The 21,196-nt window shown below is 35.4% G+C and overlaps 1 protein-coding gene across 3 annotated transcripts in view; it reads right to left on the reverse strand.

Moving 5' to 3' along the window:
- The window catches only part of MAGI2 (membrane associated guanylate kinase, WW and PDZ domain containing 2), a 1,409,833-nt gene that overhangs the window by 983,891 nt on the left and 404,746 nt on the right, over positions 1–21,196 (reverse strand). For all 3 annotated transcript variants that reach the window (XM_053668925.1, XM_053668924.1, XM_053668923.1), the window contains exon 2: positions 9,522–9,638. In XM_053668925.1, the coding sequence (XP_053524900.1) occupies positions 9,522–9,638 (117 nt within the window). The remainder of the gene's footprint in view (positions 1–9,521; positions 9,639–21,196) is intronic.

The raw sequence follows: 21,196 nt of genomic DNA on the forward strand, positions 1-21,196 counted from the left end.
AAGGGCCATTTTCCCCACTAAAATGTCATTCTGAAGTAAATAGCCCTGGTTACCTCCAGATAAGAACAGGGGGAATGCTACTAATAGCACTCATCTATTGACCTTGGCCTTTTTGGAGCCCTTGGAAGAATGATACCAGTGGGGCTCCTACGCAGTAGCTGTGGGTGTGAATGTGTTAGTGATCTTACATAATTTGCTATCCATTTTTATGACTTCTTTGCTTTTATGGAAGTATTAGGTAATAACTTTAGATATAAATCCAAGCAGTCTCCTATCTTCTAGGCCTCTCATAAGCCATTCAGAACTACAGGGACATCAGGGCTTTAGTGACTAAAGAGATAACATGATAAATCCAAAAAATGAGTTTTGGCATCAGACAGCCCTAGACACTCAAATCCCTTGTCATCCACTTAGTAGTTTTGGTCTGGAGAAGGATTTTTAAACTTCCTCAGCTTAAGTTTCCTGGTTTGAGCATTAGGAACCATGAAACAGTTTTCAGAGAATGCAAATTGCAATGACATGATTATAGTCCTTGCATTTAGCTGTTTGGTAAATGTTAATTCATTGCCTCCCCCTAACTGAGCCCCTGCCACCCTCACCTTCATCTGTAGAAGAAAGGCTTTTATAGAACACCAATGTGAGGAACCTGAGGACTTTAATAAATACCTGTTTACAGAGTGTTACATTGTTAGAGTTTTAAATTTAGATTAGGGTTCTGAGTATGAAATGCAGGTACAGGAGCTGAGATTAAATAAGTTTTTATGAGCACAGTTTGAAATGAAAAAAAGCTTTTAGAAAATGCAGACCTCTTTGCATATTTCTCTTCCTATAACAAGATAAAAGTTTTAATTGTTATACTAGTACATTGATCAATTAATATGTCTTTTTCCCCTTAGACATTTTATATTCCAATATTTCTGGCAACGATGTCCTAAAGCAATGACAACTTGGTACTTGATCGATTAATGACCAATCGAGAGGCTTATATCAAGAAGAAAATAATCGACTTAAAGCTAGTCAATCAATAGACCTTTCCTTGAAAACTTTTCTGATAAATTATCCACAATTTTTTAAATTATGGGAACTTCTGTCCCTATCTGCTTGGTTAAAAAAAAGTCCTTTTCTCTGATGGAACTCCATTCATGCTGTTCAGAGAGCATGTCGGCTCCAGTACGTAGTCTGTCAGGCTGCAGCATTCTCTGCTTTGCCTAATTTTCTACCCCAGGAGCATCTCTGAACCCCACTTAAAGCACCTTTATGGTGTTCTTGACTCCCCAGAGCTCCCACCACAGAGTTTCTCTCAGGTAGAGTGTGGACTGGGAGCCAGATGCACCTGGGATAGAATCCCTGTTTCTCCACTCACTTACGGCTTGGTATCTGGTTCATTATTTAACCTCAGAGCCTCAGTTTCTCCATATGTCTTTGAAGGTGGGAATGACACTTACCTATAAGCATGCTATGAGGGTTCAATAAGATAAATTATGAAAAATATTTCTTGTACATAGGAACTATTCAGTAAATAGTATTTGCTTTAATTTAAAGAATTATTCTGATTTCTGTTCATGTCCTGAACCTGCAACTGGCCCTGGCCAGAGACTCATAAACCATTTCCCCACTGGCAATGTTAAGATGAATTGGATTCAGCACAGAAAGTCTCAAGTTTCCTTCAGATATTCATATCCATTACTAATTTTCAGTTTTTCATCAGTGTTTAACAATTAAAAAGAGGAGGAAAGGAATTAGAATTCCTGCCAAAAAAATGGAAGAGGTGAGATTATCTATCTATCTATCTATCTATCTATCTATCTATCTATCTATCTATTATCTATCTATCTATCTATCTATCTATCTATCTATCTATCATCTATCACTTGGCTTTAGCTCCCCACTTCTGTCTTTTCTTTGGAGAACTAGTTAAGCAATTATCATTTATGCACACAAGACGGCTGTATGGGACAGCACATTGGAGTAGGACTCTCAGTAGAGCTCTCTGCTCTACTCCAACAGAGCCTGTGCAGATACTTACTGACTTTGTATTCATAAAAAGCAACATTTCTTCAAGCTAGCCTGTAAGCAGGAAAGGTAAAAATCTTGGAATAAAAACTGGGAAACTAATTGGGAATTGACCCAATTCTAAATTTCTGACTCACCTAAGAAAGAAGGATCTATGTGTATTTCTTAATTGAATTGACAGTCAATCCTACATTAGTCTTACCTTTTAATTATCCTGCATGAGAAATCCTACCGACTCTCCTAAACTGCTTGCTGACTGTCCTGATTGCACACTGATTTAAACTCCTGTTGACTAGATCTATTTGGGCATCCGCCCAGGGCCTTTCACCTGCATAAATGATATTTATTGAAGTTCAACATTAGAAAACACTATGTTTTGTGTTAAACATCTTATCACAAAGATTACAATCACATTTTCATAACAATACACCTCATGTTTCAGAAGTCTTTATGTCACAGCTCAACTCATTACATATTCCAGCTCAAAGGAGAACAATTTTACAAGCTTTGTAACCCTCATTATGTTTATTTTCCCGTTCATTTACTAAAGCTAGACCATATTTCAGAGTTTCATCACTAGTGAAAGGTTTCAAGGAACATCAGAGTTATGATGGCATCCTTAACTTAACATTCATACAAAAGCCTGAAAGTACATGCTTGGCTGGTTATACCCAGGACTGCACTTAATTTAAACCCAGCTTTTCTTTTTTTCCCCCCTGAAGTGTCTGCTGTTTGACATATCTTCAGTTTTCATATGCTGTTTATGCCTGCTCAATATCAATGGCATTTCATGCACAGAATAATTTAAGCCATTTGATGAACTGATTTGAATAATGATAAAATAAAGAAAACAAGGCAGCAAAATAGAAAACTTAATCACTTTACAGTAGAAATAACTGTTAAAGTTCATTTTACTCCTCTCCCTCCCTCTCCTTGGACCCCCCCAAAAAAGCCTTTGCCAAGGTCCTATGGTTAGTTGGTGACAGAACCTAGTCCCAAACCAATTACTCTCAGTTCTTAAATGAGTGCTCTTTCCATAGCAACCCGTGGCCAAACTGGTAAAGCCAAGGGTTATTGCTAGCCTGCTCCAGCGATGCTAAACTGTAATGTGTAAATAAATTTGACTAGTGCACTAGACAATAGAGTATCAGAAACCACAATTAGTATTCCTTTTTATTATTTTTTTGACCAGGTAAATTAAAATCAGAAATTGAGCGCTCTTCACAAATCTGAAGCCCTAAAGTCCCTTAAAGTGCCCATTGCCATCTGTCTGCAGGTCTCCTTCAGCTACAAAATCACCCAAGAGTCTACATACTAGTCAAATGAGTTCGGAAACTTACATAGTTCTGACCCTTACAGAGTCTGACTTTTTTCCATTCAAAAAAATGCAGTGGCCTAGAGTGAGATGTGCTGATCTTCTTGTGCCTCCCTGGACTACAGTTTTGAAGTCTGCAGGGAGCAGATTCTGAAGACCCTGGAAGGTAAGTTATTTTTCCATGGAAAGTTATGACTGTTGTTTTTTTTTTCTTTTCTGGAGGTACAAAAATATGGCTTCAGGCACTTATCTGCAATTCTTTTTCTGGGCCAGCTGCTAGAACCAGTGAAGGCCAACAGTGTGCCTACAATCTGCCTACTCCACCTGTGGTTCTCAAACAGCTGTCCTAAGGAAAGCCCCTCTATATGAAGAGGGAAGAGAAAAAGACAAACCACAAGGGGAAACCTAAGAGGCAAGATTGGGTCACAGCCACAAAAAGAGCTGATCAAGTCAAGGCAAAGGGAATTTTATGTGGTTTGAAAATCAGTAAGGTTGTTCACTGTTGGTGTTTATTGCTTTTTGTGTGTGCATGTGCCAGATATGTTCCTGTATTCTAAAACCAGTGCCCTGTGGTATCGAATAGTTAAATCAATACAATAATTTTAATATATTTACATATCAAATATTTAATATATTAAATATTATAAAATATAAAATATAAACATAAATAAATTTGTATTTGTAGAAATATAAATGCATATATTTATAAATATATAAACATTATAAGTATATAAAATGTAAATATTAATATACTAAACAGTTAATATATTAACATATTAAGTATATTAAATATCTAGTAATATTTAATATATTGATATATTTTTAATATACCTTGTCTTTACATTTTAAGCAACATTTTGAATCTAGTGTTCTTCTGTAGGATACTCTGTCAGCCAAAGAAATGAATGCTAATAACTGCCCGAGAAAGATGCATTCATTTTATTCAATGAAAAAGGGAAAGTCTATGCACTTTTATGTATATTTCATGAAACTAGATCTTATTATTCTTAGTGGTAAGAGGGGGAGTGTAAACCTCATACTGCTTTCTCTAAAGTAACAACACGTTTTTAATAAATATAACAGACAGGCATATGAATGAGTAGATTAGAATTCTTGTGAGTATTTGCTACTGCTTAGAAGCTTTTGAAATGTTTCTTGTGGTCTAGCTTTCCAAGAGTTTATAAATCCCTTATGGAATTTAGTTTAATTTGTTTATAGATTTCCTTCTTGTTTGGCTCACAGCTAATAACTTATTTATTCTCTAATAACCCTTCCTATCAACACTTAGCACCACATAAAATCAGGATATTTTTAACAGTCCAATTCATTTTCAAAGAACAAAAATATGGCAACTTGATTCTGAAATAACTGTGAAAGCTATGACTAACACTCTAAAGACAACTTCAAAAAAACTAAATTGGTGATTCTTACTTGAAGCAATAAGGTTAAGTCTGACACAGATGTTAATATACAGTTGTAATATGTTGGTTTAAAACTCAACTGGATTTGATCTCGCTAGCCCTGTGCCTGCATGTCACCTGGTGTTCAGTGAATTGTCCCAGCACACAGACCTACATGTAAAGATATTCTGAGTATTTAATCATGTTCTTGATCACCTTCAACTCAGAGAATTTCATTCATTGAAGAAAGATAATCCACAGGTTCATGTCATTCTCCATAATGACCACATATTTAGAAATGTTTATTTGTGATGAAAATTATGAGGAATTAGTAGATTCATTCATGGCCACAAAAACATATTGCCTTATTGAATATTACATATTTTTATAAGGTTTAAATCCACTGACTTTTTTCTAAAATATTAAAATTATTTCCCTCCGTGTGTTATACCGTCAAGTTCTACCTTAGTTTTAATTTAATACTTTTTTATAGATATGAGGTCACCAGATTCTCTTCAATAATCCTCTCTGACCATAGTCTTACATGGGAATATATAATTTGGGAAAAGGAATGTTGACCCCTTGGGTAGCTGTACCTTTGGATGTGTTGGTAACTGCTCATCTTAAAAGGACACAGTTCCTATACTTTTCCTGTTTCTATTTGCTTCACCATGAAAAGTAACTTAATGTAATATAGAAATTAAAAAACATAATAGAAAATTTACAATTTCATTCTTGAGAATGCTTTTTTTTTTAACACAGTAGAGTTATACTAAAACAAAGTTATTAAATTTGTGGAAACATCATTGTGAGTTACATCTCAGTAGTCTCTTTCATAAAAGTAATTTCTTTTATATCTTAAATCTATGTTTTTCATTTTGTTAACACTTTATGGAATAGCTTTAGAACTATAATTTTACTATTTGTCTTTTATTTGGTATACATTGGTATTTCTTTTGTCTTCAAATAAGTTTAAAATATTTCCCAATAAAACCATCTCATCAAATGAAAAAGTATGATTTTGGGAGATAAGTTTAATATTTAATTTTAACTATCTTCCATTACATTTTGAAACTTTAAAAACTAGTCATTGAAGTCCTTTCTCATGTCATCTGGTATAATGGGAAAAACTATCTAAAATATGCATCTGTGCTCATACCTACCTCAAAAATGAATTTGTAACTCTAATATATATAAAGGATAAAAAGGACAGAGCTCCATAAATAAGTGAACAGTCACTCCACAGAAGTGATTGTTTTTTCTCATATTTAAGAGAAATATTCAATTTAATCAAGCTTGATTAGAGTTAGAAGTTAACTATATGCAATCATGTTTAGTAAAATATTAAAACCAAAATAAACTCCATTTTTACTCTTTAAAGATTTGAAAAGGAATATAATAGTCTTCTGTATTAGTTGCACTAATTTCCCTCACATCCTTTGGACCTATATTATGCAAAGAATAACACATAAATACTGCTTTAACTTTGTACACATTGCATGCTGTAATAAAACAATCCCATGTAAACTCTAAATAGATGCTGCTAACTTAGTGCTTCTGAAATTGTCTTTTGAGTACTGAAGAGAAAGCAATTGAAATTCTAAACCTTTGATGGATATTGTAAACCTTTTTGGATTCTTTATCCACAAATATTTTTCCTGGTTAGTATTTATCGCATTCCACATTACAAGTTTTATCTCATTATGATTTATTCCTTTTACCTGAAGTTCCATTACATAAAAAATTCTTTATAGCCTGAAATCAAATAGTAGAAAGTTTCATTCACAATATTCATTTTTAAAAACTAACTTTCATTTTAGAACACCTGGATCCTCTTAAGACCTTTATACCCCCATAAGTGTTACAGTTAGCAACTAAAAGTCACATGCCTATGTACAAATTTAGCTTTTTAATGAATATAAACCATGCCACTGGCTAGTCCTCTACAGAAAATAACAAGAGTGTTCCGAAGCATATTTTTGTCCATGATTCAGTCTGAAAGAATGGTGGACTGATATCACGAGAGCCTCTCTGTGCGTATGTGTGAGATGTGTGTGCACTCGTGCTTGCCATGTGCCCAGCAACCCTGTCTCGGTGCCCAGGTTCTGCTTCTGTGCCCAGAGACACAGCTTTAAAAATGATTTTGTAGAATTCAGTTTGAGATATGTTCTAGGGAAATAAATGAAATGGCCAAATGCGGTCAACCCTTGTTCATGGTCAGGGAAGAGATCAATGGAATTTTGCATTATCTATGATTAAGGCCCAGTAGAAACATGGACTGCCCACCTCCCTCCCAAGTTTAAATAAGAAATCAGCCAGCAGCCAGGACCAGACTTCTTCAGAAGAGGGCAGAGGAGCCAAGCTGTCCACAGCTAGCTGGGCTGAGTGCATGTGTCTTGTGTGAGGGGAGGGAGTCTCTGGAGCCCTCACTCCAGAACTCTCTTATTCACTAGGCACCAAGGAAATTGAGCCCTAAGACTTGGCTCCTTTCTTCCCAGTTATAGCTGGTGGTGGTGGTGAGCTGAATTACTCAGTTACATCTTTTAGCAAAAGTCAGACCACCCTCACATAGTTACAAGTTGACTACAGTTTTGTTACCACGGAGTTATGCAGGACTTATTCCTGGTGCCATGAACAGATTAAACAGAGGTATACACACTAATTTATGTGTGTTAAAGGGCAGTGACATGCTCTTCAGTAATACATTGTCTTTTTATGGTTCTGGGTTCATGAAAACCATGAGAATTTTTTGACAAAAGAAAGTATGTAAAAATGACACACCATACCCAAGGCCGATAGTTATGCTTAAATGTGCTTTTAAGTTCCTAAACAATGGCAGGATTTTTCATACTACTGTCCACTTTTGCTGCATGGTATCTAAAAATATCTGAATATTTTATTAAAATATATACTGAGTGAAGATAGTAGGTTGCCTACGTCCAATTCAAGAGTATAAAAGTGATTATAGATAATATAAATCAGAATCAACTCTATCTTACATTTCTTTTTTTTTACTTTTATGTTAAGAGCATTGTTAGTGAATAGTGTTATTGGATTTGTCTATGAGCCTACAAGTTAAAAAAATAATTGTATGAGTATAATATTTGCATTTATTGAGTTTCTAGTCACCCCCTTTATAGGAGCTATTCAAGGATTTCTAATTGAATTTATGACCTTGTACTGAAATCACATCAAGAAACTCTCTCTGTTTACTCATATAAGCCCAGTTATTTTATTCTTATATTTATTTTTCATTCATAGTATTTCTTTGGTACTATAAAAATATGACTTATTTAAGAAGTTAATTAACTAATACAAAATGTACTTCTATTATCTTCATATTTAATTAAGACCTATTTATGTCATTGCCTTGGCTAGGACTACCGTATTTCTGAATGTCAGCCTCTTATCTATTTCCCTCAGCTTTAAAACATAATAAAATGCCCGGAATCTTTATTTGGTTTTTCATGTCTCCATTCTTTCATGCCACAAAAGATAAATTTACACAGCTTCACTGACAACATCACAGCTTTGAAAATGAGTCCACCTGTTACTTTATAAACAGTTCAGTCACTGACTTTAATCCATCTTCTTCTGCACATCAGTGTAATGTGAAACTTACAAATTTAAGAGTGCACTTTTCTCAACTTCTAGTTCTACAGGAAGAGTCCTAAAGTCCACTTGGCTAGCACCACCAACAGAGGTACTGTTTGGACTTACAAGATATCAGTCCACATGCATTCTCATTTAGGGGTATTTGATAGTGGTGCCCTGGCATATCTCTTTTAATGAACAATCAGTGTGACAATGGCAACAGTCTGTCTTCCTAGGACATGTGCAGGGGAAAAGGGTTGGGTGCTGAGTTATTCATTTCACTTCCCTGTTTTTATCAGCATTTCAGTATAATCATCCGTGATCTATACACTTTTACATAGTTCCGGTAGCTCTATACCAGGAACCATATATATATATAAATAATTTATTCTAGCTGAGTTTTCTTTTTCATTTTTTAAATATCAGCCTTTCAGAGACCATACCTTTGAGTTTAGGAAAATTTATTAGAGCAGAATTACAACAAAAGGAATACACACAACAGCCTCAGATCAGGGTTTCTGAGAGACTGCAAAGTCTCTTGAGGTCATGGACTTTACCTTGAGGAAACAGGTATTTTTTTTATACGTTTAGGACAATTCAAGAATTTTTCAAGACAGGTCCTAGATCTTAGCACCTGTTCCTAATCAGGGATTGTGGATTTCTATGGGTATCATATAAGAAATTTGTACCCAACACTCAACATCATTGCTTTCTAAGAGTTACAGGTCATTGAGCTTCCCCTTCCAGTGGAGAATTTTCTTTTCACTTGTGAGACTCCCCTGCTGCACACCAGAGATGAGCTGGGAGTTGTTTACTATGTAGGTTCTATTCACAAAATAGCTATTTCAGTTAATAAATTTGCATTCTTACCTGTTTCCTGGTTTGGAGTTCTACCCCAAACATGATTCATTATGAATTAGTAACATCCTGGGCTAGAATTCGTATGTCTCAATACTAACTGGAGAAGTAAGTTAGATTTTATAGCTTGAAAAATCATACATCTCTTCTGGCTACATCATCATAAACCACACAACTGCCATTATAAGCTTTTGCAGTCAAACTTCTATATTTCAAATCGGTTTTCTGTTCCAAATGCCCACCATAAAAATCAGAGGAATTGAACTTTTCTTTTAAACAATGGATATATTGCTGAACATTTATTCCTTGACATAGAAAGTAACATTGTCTGTTGCACTCACATGGCACCGTGCGGAGGTAGAGGTTGTCACGAATGATTTGCTGAAGTTCATGGTCCACAGAACCCTTCTGAAATCGTAAGTTGAGGTAGTGACGAAGATCCTTATCAACAATTCCTCCTAGAATAAAAAAGTTTCTTAATAAAGAATGTTGGAAAGTATTTTAAACATGTAATTTAATTCTGTCAGAAATACACTCAGGAACCTAGTTAAAAGATGCATTATTTCACATTGCTCTTTTGACTTTCTGAAACATCCACTGCCATAAGAACAAAATATAACACTTACTGAGATAATAATTGTTTATCAGATCTGTGCTCAGTGTTTAACATGCATTCTTTAATTCCTTTTTATTTAGAATGAAGGCAGAAGGTACGTGTTACTCCTGAGCGAGCACTGAAATGTCATAGTATATTTCATTGAAAGGCTAGCAAGATTTTTTTTCCACTTTGCATTTTCCTATTCGTCCAGCTTCTGGCAAGCACCCACATTACTGTGCTGTCTCTATAAATTTGACTACTAGGTATCTCATGTAAATGGAATCATATAATATTTGCCCTTTTGTGGCTGGCTTATTTCACTTAGTATGTCTTCAAGGTTTGAAAAGATTTTTGTTATTTAAATTACTATGAATTTAGATAAGTACGGTGATAAAAGTTAAAAGAAAATAAACATCACAGTTAATGTTTTATTCCCTTTATAAAATCAAAGCAATTTCTATTTTCTATAAAAATGTGTAGATGTTTTTAACTAGACATCAAGATTTTAAATACTTTGGGTATTTTTCTTTTATTATTATAATTATTATGTTATTGTTACAGAAATAATTCTGAGACTATTTGCAATTATAATCTAATGAAAAATAAGTAAGGCCATAAGGTAAGAAAGCTAATACTTAGATTTATTCAATATTAAATTAAAGATAAATATTTAAAGATAATTGTGTTAAAGTATTAAGATTTATCTAAGGCTCTTTATATTTTTATACTTGAAAGAATGAATTATAAATCAAAATATCTATAAAATATATGAATTACTAAAACCATTAGTTTAAAAAATATTAGGGTAGTTGAGCTAAGACAAAGAATTAATGATAGAAGAAATAGGAAATCTGTAAAGTAATAAAAGTCATATTTTTCAAATCCTTTTGACTCTAGAAGTTATAGTTCATCAGTCTATTTGAACCACCATGACCACATAAAATAACATTAGGTGGGTATGCATATGTGGAATACAAACACCTTTTACTCAAACAGCAGTTAATATATTTGCAAACTATATACTGAAATATTTCTGAAGTTTCTAAATTCATCGTTTCAGTTGTCTCCTAATTGCTGCTACAGCCTCAGGAAGATGCCAGAAAAACAGTATTGGAACTGGATTATTAAAGTTATTATTCTCCAAACAATGTCCCTCGTATATTTCAACAAATCTATATTTCCACCCAAAGTAATAGCAGAAAATAAATGATATCAAAGGAAGACATATTGTTTATTAGGTGCAAAAAATATACAGAATGCCTGTGCATAGAATTTTCCAAATTCGAAACCATTCTCTCAGTAAAGAAACAGAGCAGCCAGAAATGGAAGTCATTCCAAACCACCAGCACTGACATCAATAATTACCTGACATTTACATCTTCAAATGCCCTTCATTCCAACATGTTGACTTTTTTCTTCCTAATATGTGGGACATACCAAGTGATGAGATGCTTTCTGGCAGCCCCAGAATATGCTAACTATACAGCAACAGACACAATCTGTCCACTAAAAATACAGAATCATTCACCTCATGTATGTGACATAGGTAAGCTCACACATATAGTCTAGGATAATTTTTTCCTGAAAATATGTATTAGTTTAAAACCATTTCTGATACTACAATTACATTTGCCCTGTTAGAATTTATCTATGTAAGAAAACAGCCAAAAAGGCTGTCTATTCCTTGATGACTTTAATGCATTTTTCATATTTTAATCTATTGATATTACTTTGTCAACATCATTTTTTTTCTATGGAAGAACCTGCTGAAGCTTCTGAAACTAATATAAAATTTTTCTCATTAATTAAAATGAATTGTCACAAATTATTACACTTGTTTTGGAAGGAATTCTCCTGTCTCATACTTCACAAATACCTTATTATCCATAACAATTTATTGTAGCATCTTTCAGGTAGGTCAAATTCTTTTACCCACTATCTATTATTGCAGAGTCTATTGGTTTCCTACCCAATATTCTTTCCTCTATCTTTTCTTTATTAGCAACCACAATTTTGTTTCAGGCCCAAACACACTCAGCCCGGGGCCATGGAGCACTGTGGTCTGAGACAGCTCCCCAATCTAGCTCCCAACTTTTCCAGATGCCTTTCCACCTTCTCATAGCTATGTTCTGGCCATCAAGACCTAACACAGAAGGAGGGGACTTCTTTATTCATTGAACTAAACTTGATATCTGAGATATACTAGCCATATTCTGACATTTAAGTTAGTTGCATGAGGGAAAACTCCAAAATATTAAGGATGTTCGAGTTGAAGTTAGAAACAGTCCGGGATCCTGGTAGTTTTTCCTAGCAGCAAAAATATTATCAGCAACTGCTTACCTTAAGATTTCTTATCATCTGAGAAAAGGTGTATACTCATTGTCTAAAATCCTTACACTTTTCTGTCATTTGTAATTCTACACAATCCCTGTATGTGTGTGTATATGTATAAAGGTTTTACATATGTATATATATCATGTACACACATATTTAAAAGGGTGTTTTTCCTTAATTGTAAATTTCACTTAGAGAAAAATTAAGCAACAAACAGTGTGCAGTGCCTGACCTACACCATAGAGGCTGGGTCTCAATACTACTGTATATAAGTTAACATTTTAAAGTAAGCTAAAAAATAAAAACAAATACATAGAGTTCAATAAATATTATCTATTGTTAAAATAAATAATTTGCTGTCTTATTTGCCAGTTATAATTTGTGGTTTTATTGTTATAGTTTGTCTTGTAGAGCTTATATTTTCTCATTTGTTACTGATACCTAGAGCTGGTAGCTTAAAGGATGTGCAATAAATCCTCCTGCCAAGCATAGCATTGTCAAATACACTGTCCATTGGCTGTTGTACTCATCCTTTCAACAAAATTCAGTGGTTTTACTTACTGCATTTTAATAGTTGTTGCATTATTTCACTTAATGGTGAAAATTTTATTTTTCTTTATTTTACAAAGTAAAACAATAGGTTAAATGATACAACACCTTCTCAAATCACACATTTGTCAATCAGAGATCTGGGAAGGATTCAAACCCTATGATTCTGCTTCTAAAGAACACCTGCCATCTGAGGACCAAACTTCATACTCCAGTGCAGTCAAGTCTCTTCTCAGTATGAGCACAAACAAGCTTTCGACCTGATATCAAAGCATAATGTAAGAAGAACCCTTAGGAGAGAACTTAAACTCTTCATATTGCAAATGAAGGAAATGAAGCTCACTCACATTACTTGGCACTGGAATCAAAATAAAGATGGAGAGAAGAGGGAAGCCGCAGGGACCAACTCCATGGATTATTTCTGGAGAAAATGCTACATGTTACCACTTAAAAATGGTGTGCATCTCTACATTTTTAATAATTTTCGTAAATGTCTGAGCTAGAACTGCTTTGTATCCTCCACTATTTAGATACCCAGATTGAGGAAGCAAAGAAAGAGGATGTGAAAGGAGGAGGGGGGAATGGAGACAACTGTACCTGAACAACAATTAAATTAAAAAAAAAGATGTGGCTTGGATTAAATGAACAAATCTTCTCGGCATATCCCTTAAGAAAAATTGTTAGCCTTAGTGTGTAGTTAAAACAAGATACTCTTCCTAAGATTGAAGGAGAACCATATTAGGCTCTGTAATGTTTGTGCCAAAGGTCAGGTTGCATACTCTGGCTTCTCTTCAGATCGTATAAATCTTTCACCTTTTACAAAGGTCAGGTTGCTACTAAGTGTCCCTCATTCATGGGGGTGTACATTAGCTGAAACTTTCCCTTCCAACAGGTTATGGAATTGATGTGCACTTTATAACTTAATGTAAACTGGGCAGAATAGTTGATTAATTGGGATGGTGCAGGGTGTGTAGGAAGATGAAGGTAAAGATCAGGAAGCCAAAGTCTGGCTCATTTTGATGTCATTTATTCATCCTGTGCTTCAGCCACATTAGGCTACTTTAACATTCTATTGATCTTGTTTATTTTTTTCTCCTCCTCACCTCAGTTTTTTTCCATTTATACTCAACAAAATGCTGAGGTGAGTATTGATTTGTTTTGTTTGTTTTGCTTGTTTGTTTTGTACACATCTCTCTGCTTTATTCCATACTGCCTTCTTTTGATAATAGTGCCCTGATTTCCTTTTTTGAGTGGCTATATCTCTCTCATTCTGTATAAATGCAGTTAGACTTTTAAGCAATCTTCGCTGCCTTCACATATCTAATTAAAAGAAAAACAATAAACTAGGTGGTTTAAATTACAAATATTTATTTCTTACAGTTCTGGACATTGAGAAATCCAAGATCAAGGAGCTGGCAGATTATGGGTTCAGTGGGGCAGTCTTCCCGGTTTGCAGATGAACATCTTCTCCTTGTCTCCTCATATGGTTGGAAGAGAAAACATCTCTCTAGTGTTTCTGCTCATAAGGGCACATATCCCATTCGTGAGAGTGCCACTCTCATGACCTAATTCCTAAAGGCCCCACCTCCTCGTACCATCACATTGGGGGTTAGGATTCCAGCATAAATCTTTGAAGCAGCCACAAACAGTTCATAACAGTAGGTCTGGTCCTAATAAGGTCTCCACTAAATATAAATTCCTTCCTTCCATATATACAAATTGCCAAGTATATCTGACAGTTTAGGGACTGTTTTGGCAATCAGACAACTGAATTATTTTATTAGTTAATTATAATTATAGACCACCAGTCAGTTATAGCACATAAGTAATAAAACCATGGATACTCTCCCTTTGATTATGTTTATTTTTTAAGTTTTTCTAATTGTCCAGAAAGCTAAGATTATTGACATGAAATTGATTTCTTATATTGTCTTTGCCAAATAAGTAGTATAATAATCTAGCAAAATAGTCTATAAGGAATTAGAAGAAGAGAATGATATGCCTTAAGATATGCCCATAAGTGATTGCAAATTTATTTATGTAGGTTTATTGGATGGTGGGGATTTAGAGGGACAGATGGTAGAAAAGCACTATGAGCCTATGTTGCTATGTTCCTTTTTCAAAAATAGTTTCTACTTTGCTCACCTCAAAAATAGATAAATAAATCACAGAAAAGTTGATTGATTCTGTCATAATCCACAATCACAAAATTGGTGACAGACCTATCTAATTCAGTCTGTCACAGCAGTCTCCATTGCCTTTTTAGGTGGAAAAGTGTGTCTTTGGTTTCTGATGATCTAGAGATCCATCTGATTTTTAGGCAGCTAGAGTACTGTACCACATCACTGGGTGAATTTGATCTGTAATAGTCATCACATAAATTATGAGCCAGTAAAATTGTGCTTCCCCTAATAATTTTAATGATGATAATTCTAAACACAATCACACATATAAGACCAATAGTAACTCATTTCAGATGCCTTGTTTGGTTAATTGCTTTTTCATAGCTAGACACATTTAGGTATATGGAAATTTGTATTTCTTCCATATTTTACTCATGATAGTAGAGTCAATCCTTTTATCATGCTTTAATATCTTTGAATGTTATTTTTCTTCAAAATTTTAGAATTATCACAGGTTTTGCAATAATAAAAGAGACAATAAACTATATTAAACCATTGCAGATCATTAGGAGATTTAACACTAGAAAGAATAATTGCTATTTCAGAGAAAATGACAGAGATAAATGTAAGCATTTGTAATACTCTCTAGTTCATATTGAAAGTGTCTTTTTATCATTTTCTTTCCCCTACTATTACACAGATGGTGTATTGTTATTCAGTTTCATTTTTCATTGTTAGCCTTGATCTCAAAGTAAAAATTAAAGTTATTCTTATAGTTATGATTATAGGCTCCCATGAAGAAGGGAAAGTGGGTACTTGCTATATGCCTGGCATTATCTGAAATTTCAAAATCAGGAAATGTAAATGGTGGACACACAGTTAAAAACAAACTTAACTACATTTTCTATGTCTCTGGATTGAGGGAGCAGTCCTCTAATCTTTTTGGCACAAGGGTTGGTTTCATGGAAGATTGTTTTTCCACAGACCAAGCACGGGGGAGATTCAGGATGGGTGTTAGGATGAATCAAACACATTACATTTATTGTGCACTTTATTTCTGTTATTTTTACATTGTAATATATAATGAAATAATTACACAACTCACCATAATGCAGAATCAGTGGGAGCCCTGAGCTTGTTTCCTGCAACTAGAGGGTCCCACCTGGGGGTGATGGGAGACAGTGACACCCGGAATGTGTTGCTTATATCCAGTAATCTCACTTTGGTTAGTGTGTCTGCAGAAAACCCTGCTTCACAAAGATAGGATGTTGGAAATGGAAGCAAGCTTTTCAGTGCTTCTGTGGCAATCTCAGGATATTCTGACTTTAACCTAGAACATATGGGGATTTGAAGTTTCTCAAACATACTTTTAAGGCCACTGTCATTTGCAACCCAAAACAGTTGATCCTCTTCCAGCACAGACAAGGTTGATTCACCTGGCCTATTTACAAAAGGGTTGCAGATCCATTTCTTCCCAGCTCAGGGGTCTGTTGTGGTTTGGAGGTAATGCTCAAACTCTGTTGAGAGCTGACATAGGTGATCATGCACCAGCTGGGAGACAGAAGGCCCTGGCTCAGCCTCTTTTAAAAGCTCTGCAAATGTTTGAAAGATCTCAAGAATCCCAATGTTCATTCATCAACCCCAAATTACAGTTTGGCTTTGAATGTAGCCCCTTCATCTGTTGCAATGAACCTGTAATTTAAGTAGGAATCTTAGTGTTTTATTTTAAATGCAGCTTTCTTTTTGTTGGCAGTCTTAGAGTCTTCTGCTGTTTCATCATTGAATCTCTCTCCCTTTCAAAGAAGCTCTTCAATGACGTTTGCTTTTACTTATTTTGGCTAGGGTTAGTTTGTGGGCTTGTGAAAACTGTGACTGAGGTAAGTGCACAATGGGGGAAGGAGGCACAGACTGAAGTGGTGAGCAAAATGATGGGTGGGCCACATGCAGACTAAAATAAGCGTCAGATTCTGACTGAAGCCTGCCACCAGATGCAGCTGTACAACTGAAGTACATGAACTCACTTCCCACTGTAAAGCCTGACACCAGCTGCAGCTTAATTGTCACTTGCCACTCACTGATAGGGTTTTGATATGAGTCTGCAAGCAGTTGAATTATTATGGTCTCTGTGCAGTCAAACCTCTCTGCTAATGACAATCTGTCATTAACTCCTAAACATTAGATGACCTTTACGAAGGCGACCTTTGTAAAGGTCATCTAATGTTTAGGAGTTAGGGGAGTCAAAGACATTAACAAACAATACTCTATTCCGAGCCTGAAAGGTGAGCGGTGAGGTGAAAGGTGAGCGAATGAACATAGGAGTCTCTGCTAATGACAATCTCACCTGGGGAGATCGGGTGACTAGGGAGGGCGGGGCATGAAGTCAAGCCCTCTTTGGCCAAAAATGGCTGAATACTCAGTGCAGTGTGGGCAGGTACACTTGGTAAACCACCCATCATGAAATGGGTAAATGAAAATCTTCCAAACAATGCATTTGCTGCTGCTCCCCAGCACTAGCGTCACTGCCGCAGCTTCACCTCAGATCATCAGGCCTGAGATTCTCATAAGGAGCGTGCAGCCTAGATCCCTCACATGTGCAGTTCACAATAGGGTTCACGCTCCTAAGGGTTTAATGCAGCATCTTATCTGATAGGAGGCAGAGCTCAGGCAGTAATGCCAGCGAAGGGGAACCTCTATAAACGCAGATGAACTTTTGCTCGTTCGCTCACCTTTCACCTCCTGCTGTACATCCTGGTTTCTAATAAGCCACAGACCAGTCGCTGACCAAAGGTTGGAGAACCCTGCTCTAGATGGCCAATTCAGGCTCGGAATAGGGTATTGTTTGTTATTGTCCTTGACTCCCCTAACTCCTAAACATTAGATGACCTTTGTAAAAAGCAATATGTCACAACAAAGTCAGTGTAACAGGAGAAAAAAAATGTGGCTAAAAAGGAATCAGATACAAATTTAATCCATTTTCTTAAAAACCTGAATATATACCAGTATGAGTTCAAAAGGGAAAAAGAAAAAAAAACTATTAGAACAGTTATGAATGATTTAAAACCACTGATGGTAAATAAATCTTAAAATTTTAAGGTTTCTGCAAAAAATTATGGTCAAAGAAAGAAACTATTGTTGAACACATCTACATAATTCAGCAGGAATTTAATTTTTTACTTAGAAAATTGGTTTATTGCTTTTTAAAATGTAGTCCAAAGTTGAAGCTAAATTTTAAAAATTGCAGTGATAAAAATATTACAATTATTATTTGTGGAAAATCCAATTTAAGAATTTACCTGCATTGATTTTTTAAAAAGTAAGCAAAAAAATCTGGGAATATATCTGAAGAAACATAAAACACCAACTAAAAAGAATATATGAGGGAGACCTCCAAAATAGAATTTACATGTTAAAAAAATTGTGTATTTAGCCCTAGCTGGTGTGGTTCAGTGGATTGAGTGCCGGCCTGCAGAACCATTCCCAGTCTGGGCACATGCCTGGGCTGCATGCAGGCCAGGTCCCCTGCAGGGGGCATGTGGGAGGCAACCACACATCGTTTCTCTTCCTCTCTTTCTTTCTCCCTTCTCCTCTCTCTAAAAATAAATAAACAAAAGCTTTTTAAAATTGTGTATTTATTCTTACATGTTTAAATTTCACTTTAAAACTACTCTCCATTCGATGCAACACACATATCAAGACTGTTTTTTCCACTGCTCAGAACAGTTTTTGAACTCATTGATTTTGATGCTTTTTAGTGTTTCTGCCTTTTTTGTTTCACCTCTTCCACACTGGAAACAGTTTCCCTTTGAATAATTTTTTTATCTGGGGAAACAAAAAAACATTACTTGGGGTGAGATCAGGTGACTGGGGAGGGCGGGGCATGAAGTCAAGCCCTTTTTGGCCAAAAATGGCTGAATACTCAGTGCAGTGTGGGCAGGTACACTTGTAAACCACCCATCATGAAATGGGTAAATGAAAATCTTCCAAACAATGCATTGAAGCCAAGCACAGCCTCTCACAACAATACCAGCTGGTACACTGACATAGTTGGGTTCCCAGAACACTCACCTAGCAGGGAAATCCTGTACTACAAGGGGCTTTCCCTCCAGAAAATAACTTCAAGATTTTTTTCATTCTCCCTTGTATGCACCTATTTGTTTATTGCAGAATTACTTACAATAGCCAAGATTTGGAAGCAGCCTAAGTTTCCATCAGCAGATGAATAGATAAAATGCTGCAGTACATTTACACACAAAAAAAATACTACTTGACTGCTAAAAAAGAAGACCTTACCATTTGTGATCACATGGATAAACCTGGACAACATTAAAAAGCTTATAAGTGAAATAAGCCAGTCAAAAAAAAAAACAAATAGCAAAGGATTTCATTCATATGTGGAATCTAATGAGCAAAATGAACTAACAAGCAAAATAGTGACAGACTCACAGAGAGTAGACTGACAGCTGTCAAAGGCATGGGGGAGCTATGGGGGAGGTTAGAGGGACTGAGCAAAAAAGAGAAAAAAACCTCATGGACACAGACTACAGTGTGGTGAGTATCAGTGAGGACTGGAGGGGAGGAAGGTGGAGGAGGTTATGGAGGGAATAAATGGTGATAGAAGGAGACCTGCCTTAATGCACAATAGAGTATACAGATGATGTGTTGTAAAATTGTAGATTTGAAAACTGCATAATTTTGTTGACCAGTTTCACCTCAATAAATTAAATAAAAGGGAAAAATAAAAAATATGAAAAATAAATAAATAAATAAATAAATAAAATAACCTGCAAATACCAGGTAAGCCTTAAACACATTCATTTAGAAAATGAAAAATAAGCATTTTTAAACAATAAATATTCAAGCTTATTTCATTTTATATTAACACACTGTTATGCTCAAGTCAACAAAAAAACTATAATTTAAAAGAGGTGATGTTTATTATGAATAAAATTGGTGGGGATGAGCAGGGTTAGTTTTGTAACTGTTGCATTATTTTGTGTTTTGAGAACTATAGAAAAAGGTCAGTCCTCTCATTTCACTTTTTGCTAATCCATTTCAACTTAAAACTACTGGATGCCCTGGTACCATAGTTGGTCTGCTCCACACAAAATGGCTTCATTCTAAAAAGTATCATAACATAGACCATGTTGCCAGAATTGACTTTAATACACACACACACACACACACACACACACACACTACTGCTTTATTTGTGAGCTCATTTTACAGTGATAACACAAAACCATCTCCTAAAATTGTGAATCAAAAAAGAGACTAATGTATCTTCTAAAGGCTGTGTCACAATTAATCAGTAGTCATGACGTTATAACAATTCTAGGCACATGGTTTTGAACTGCTACAGGCTGACTGAAAATAATGAGGAATGTTTCCAAATATAGATTTGGAATATAGGATTTTTCCACAAAAATAATATGGCATGTTATTATAATTTTGTCTTTAGCCCACCTATTATAAGTTTTTAAAAATTAATTAGGCACCTGCAAAAAACATTATTCATGGTATGCTAGAAATAAAAGTTGTTTTATATTGCCATGTACAATACTGCTTCCTGGGAGGTGGGAGCAGGAGGATAATGGCTAAATTTCCAAATCAAGCTGGCAGGTTCTAAAAATTCAAAACCCTTCTTTCACAAGGTACAATGCAAGATCCAAGACCCTGAATGTTGCTGATATTGTCAAGGATTCCTCAGGGTAAGTGTGCATTAGCAGTGGGCAGAGGGGGAGCAGCCAGTTGGGAGGATAAATTCCCTATGCTCTTATACAATGTAAAGAGCTCTGGGACAATGAGCAGCCTGATCATCTATCTCCTTACACTTGTGCTCAGCCCAAACTCTCTTTTTTCTTTTGACATGCTTAGCCTTTAATTAATTCTGAGATCTTGGCTGCTTTGGTTTGTACTGCTATTATTCATTTGGTCTGATTTCACTATAAAATGGGATCTAATCTCTTTCCCTATTTCCCATTTTAGAAGCAAAAACAAAATCATTTTGAAATTTTTTGGCATTACTACAAATACTTTATTATTCATAAAATTACCCCCAAAATATAAAATGCATTTCCCCACAAAAATGAGTAATCCCCTGCCCCTTTACCCACACCATCCCTGCCCAATACATAGGACATACAGTGTAGACAAAACAAAGGCTGGGGATAATAGTGGAAATTTGAAGTTTAAAAAACATAGAAGGTACCTTCAGATACCAGAAGAAATCTAGGTTCACACAACTCAGACACATCAGCCAAGGAGTAGGATGTGTGTTTGTGTGCATGTACACATTGGTGCACGTGTTAGGTTAGAAGTGGGTGGGGAATGAGAATATAGGTGTTAGAGGTTATGAGAATGATGGTGGAGGAAGCACACATGATATCCTCATCATTCTTGTTCACCTAAGTTT

Source organism: Artibeus jamaicensis, unplaced genomic scaffold (assembly GCF_021234435.1).
Source record: "Artibeus jamaicensis isolate MK-2021 breed Jamaican fruit bat unplaced genomic scaffold, CSHL_Jam_final contig_518, whole genome shotgun sequence".
In the NCBI taxonomy this organism is placed as follows: Eukaryota; Metazoa; Chordata; class Mammalia; order Chiroptera; family Phyllostomidae; genus Artibeus; species Artibeus jamaicensis.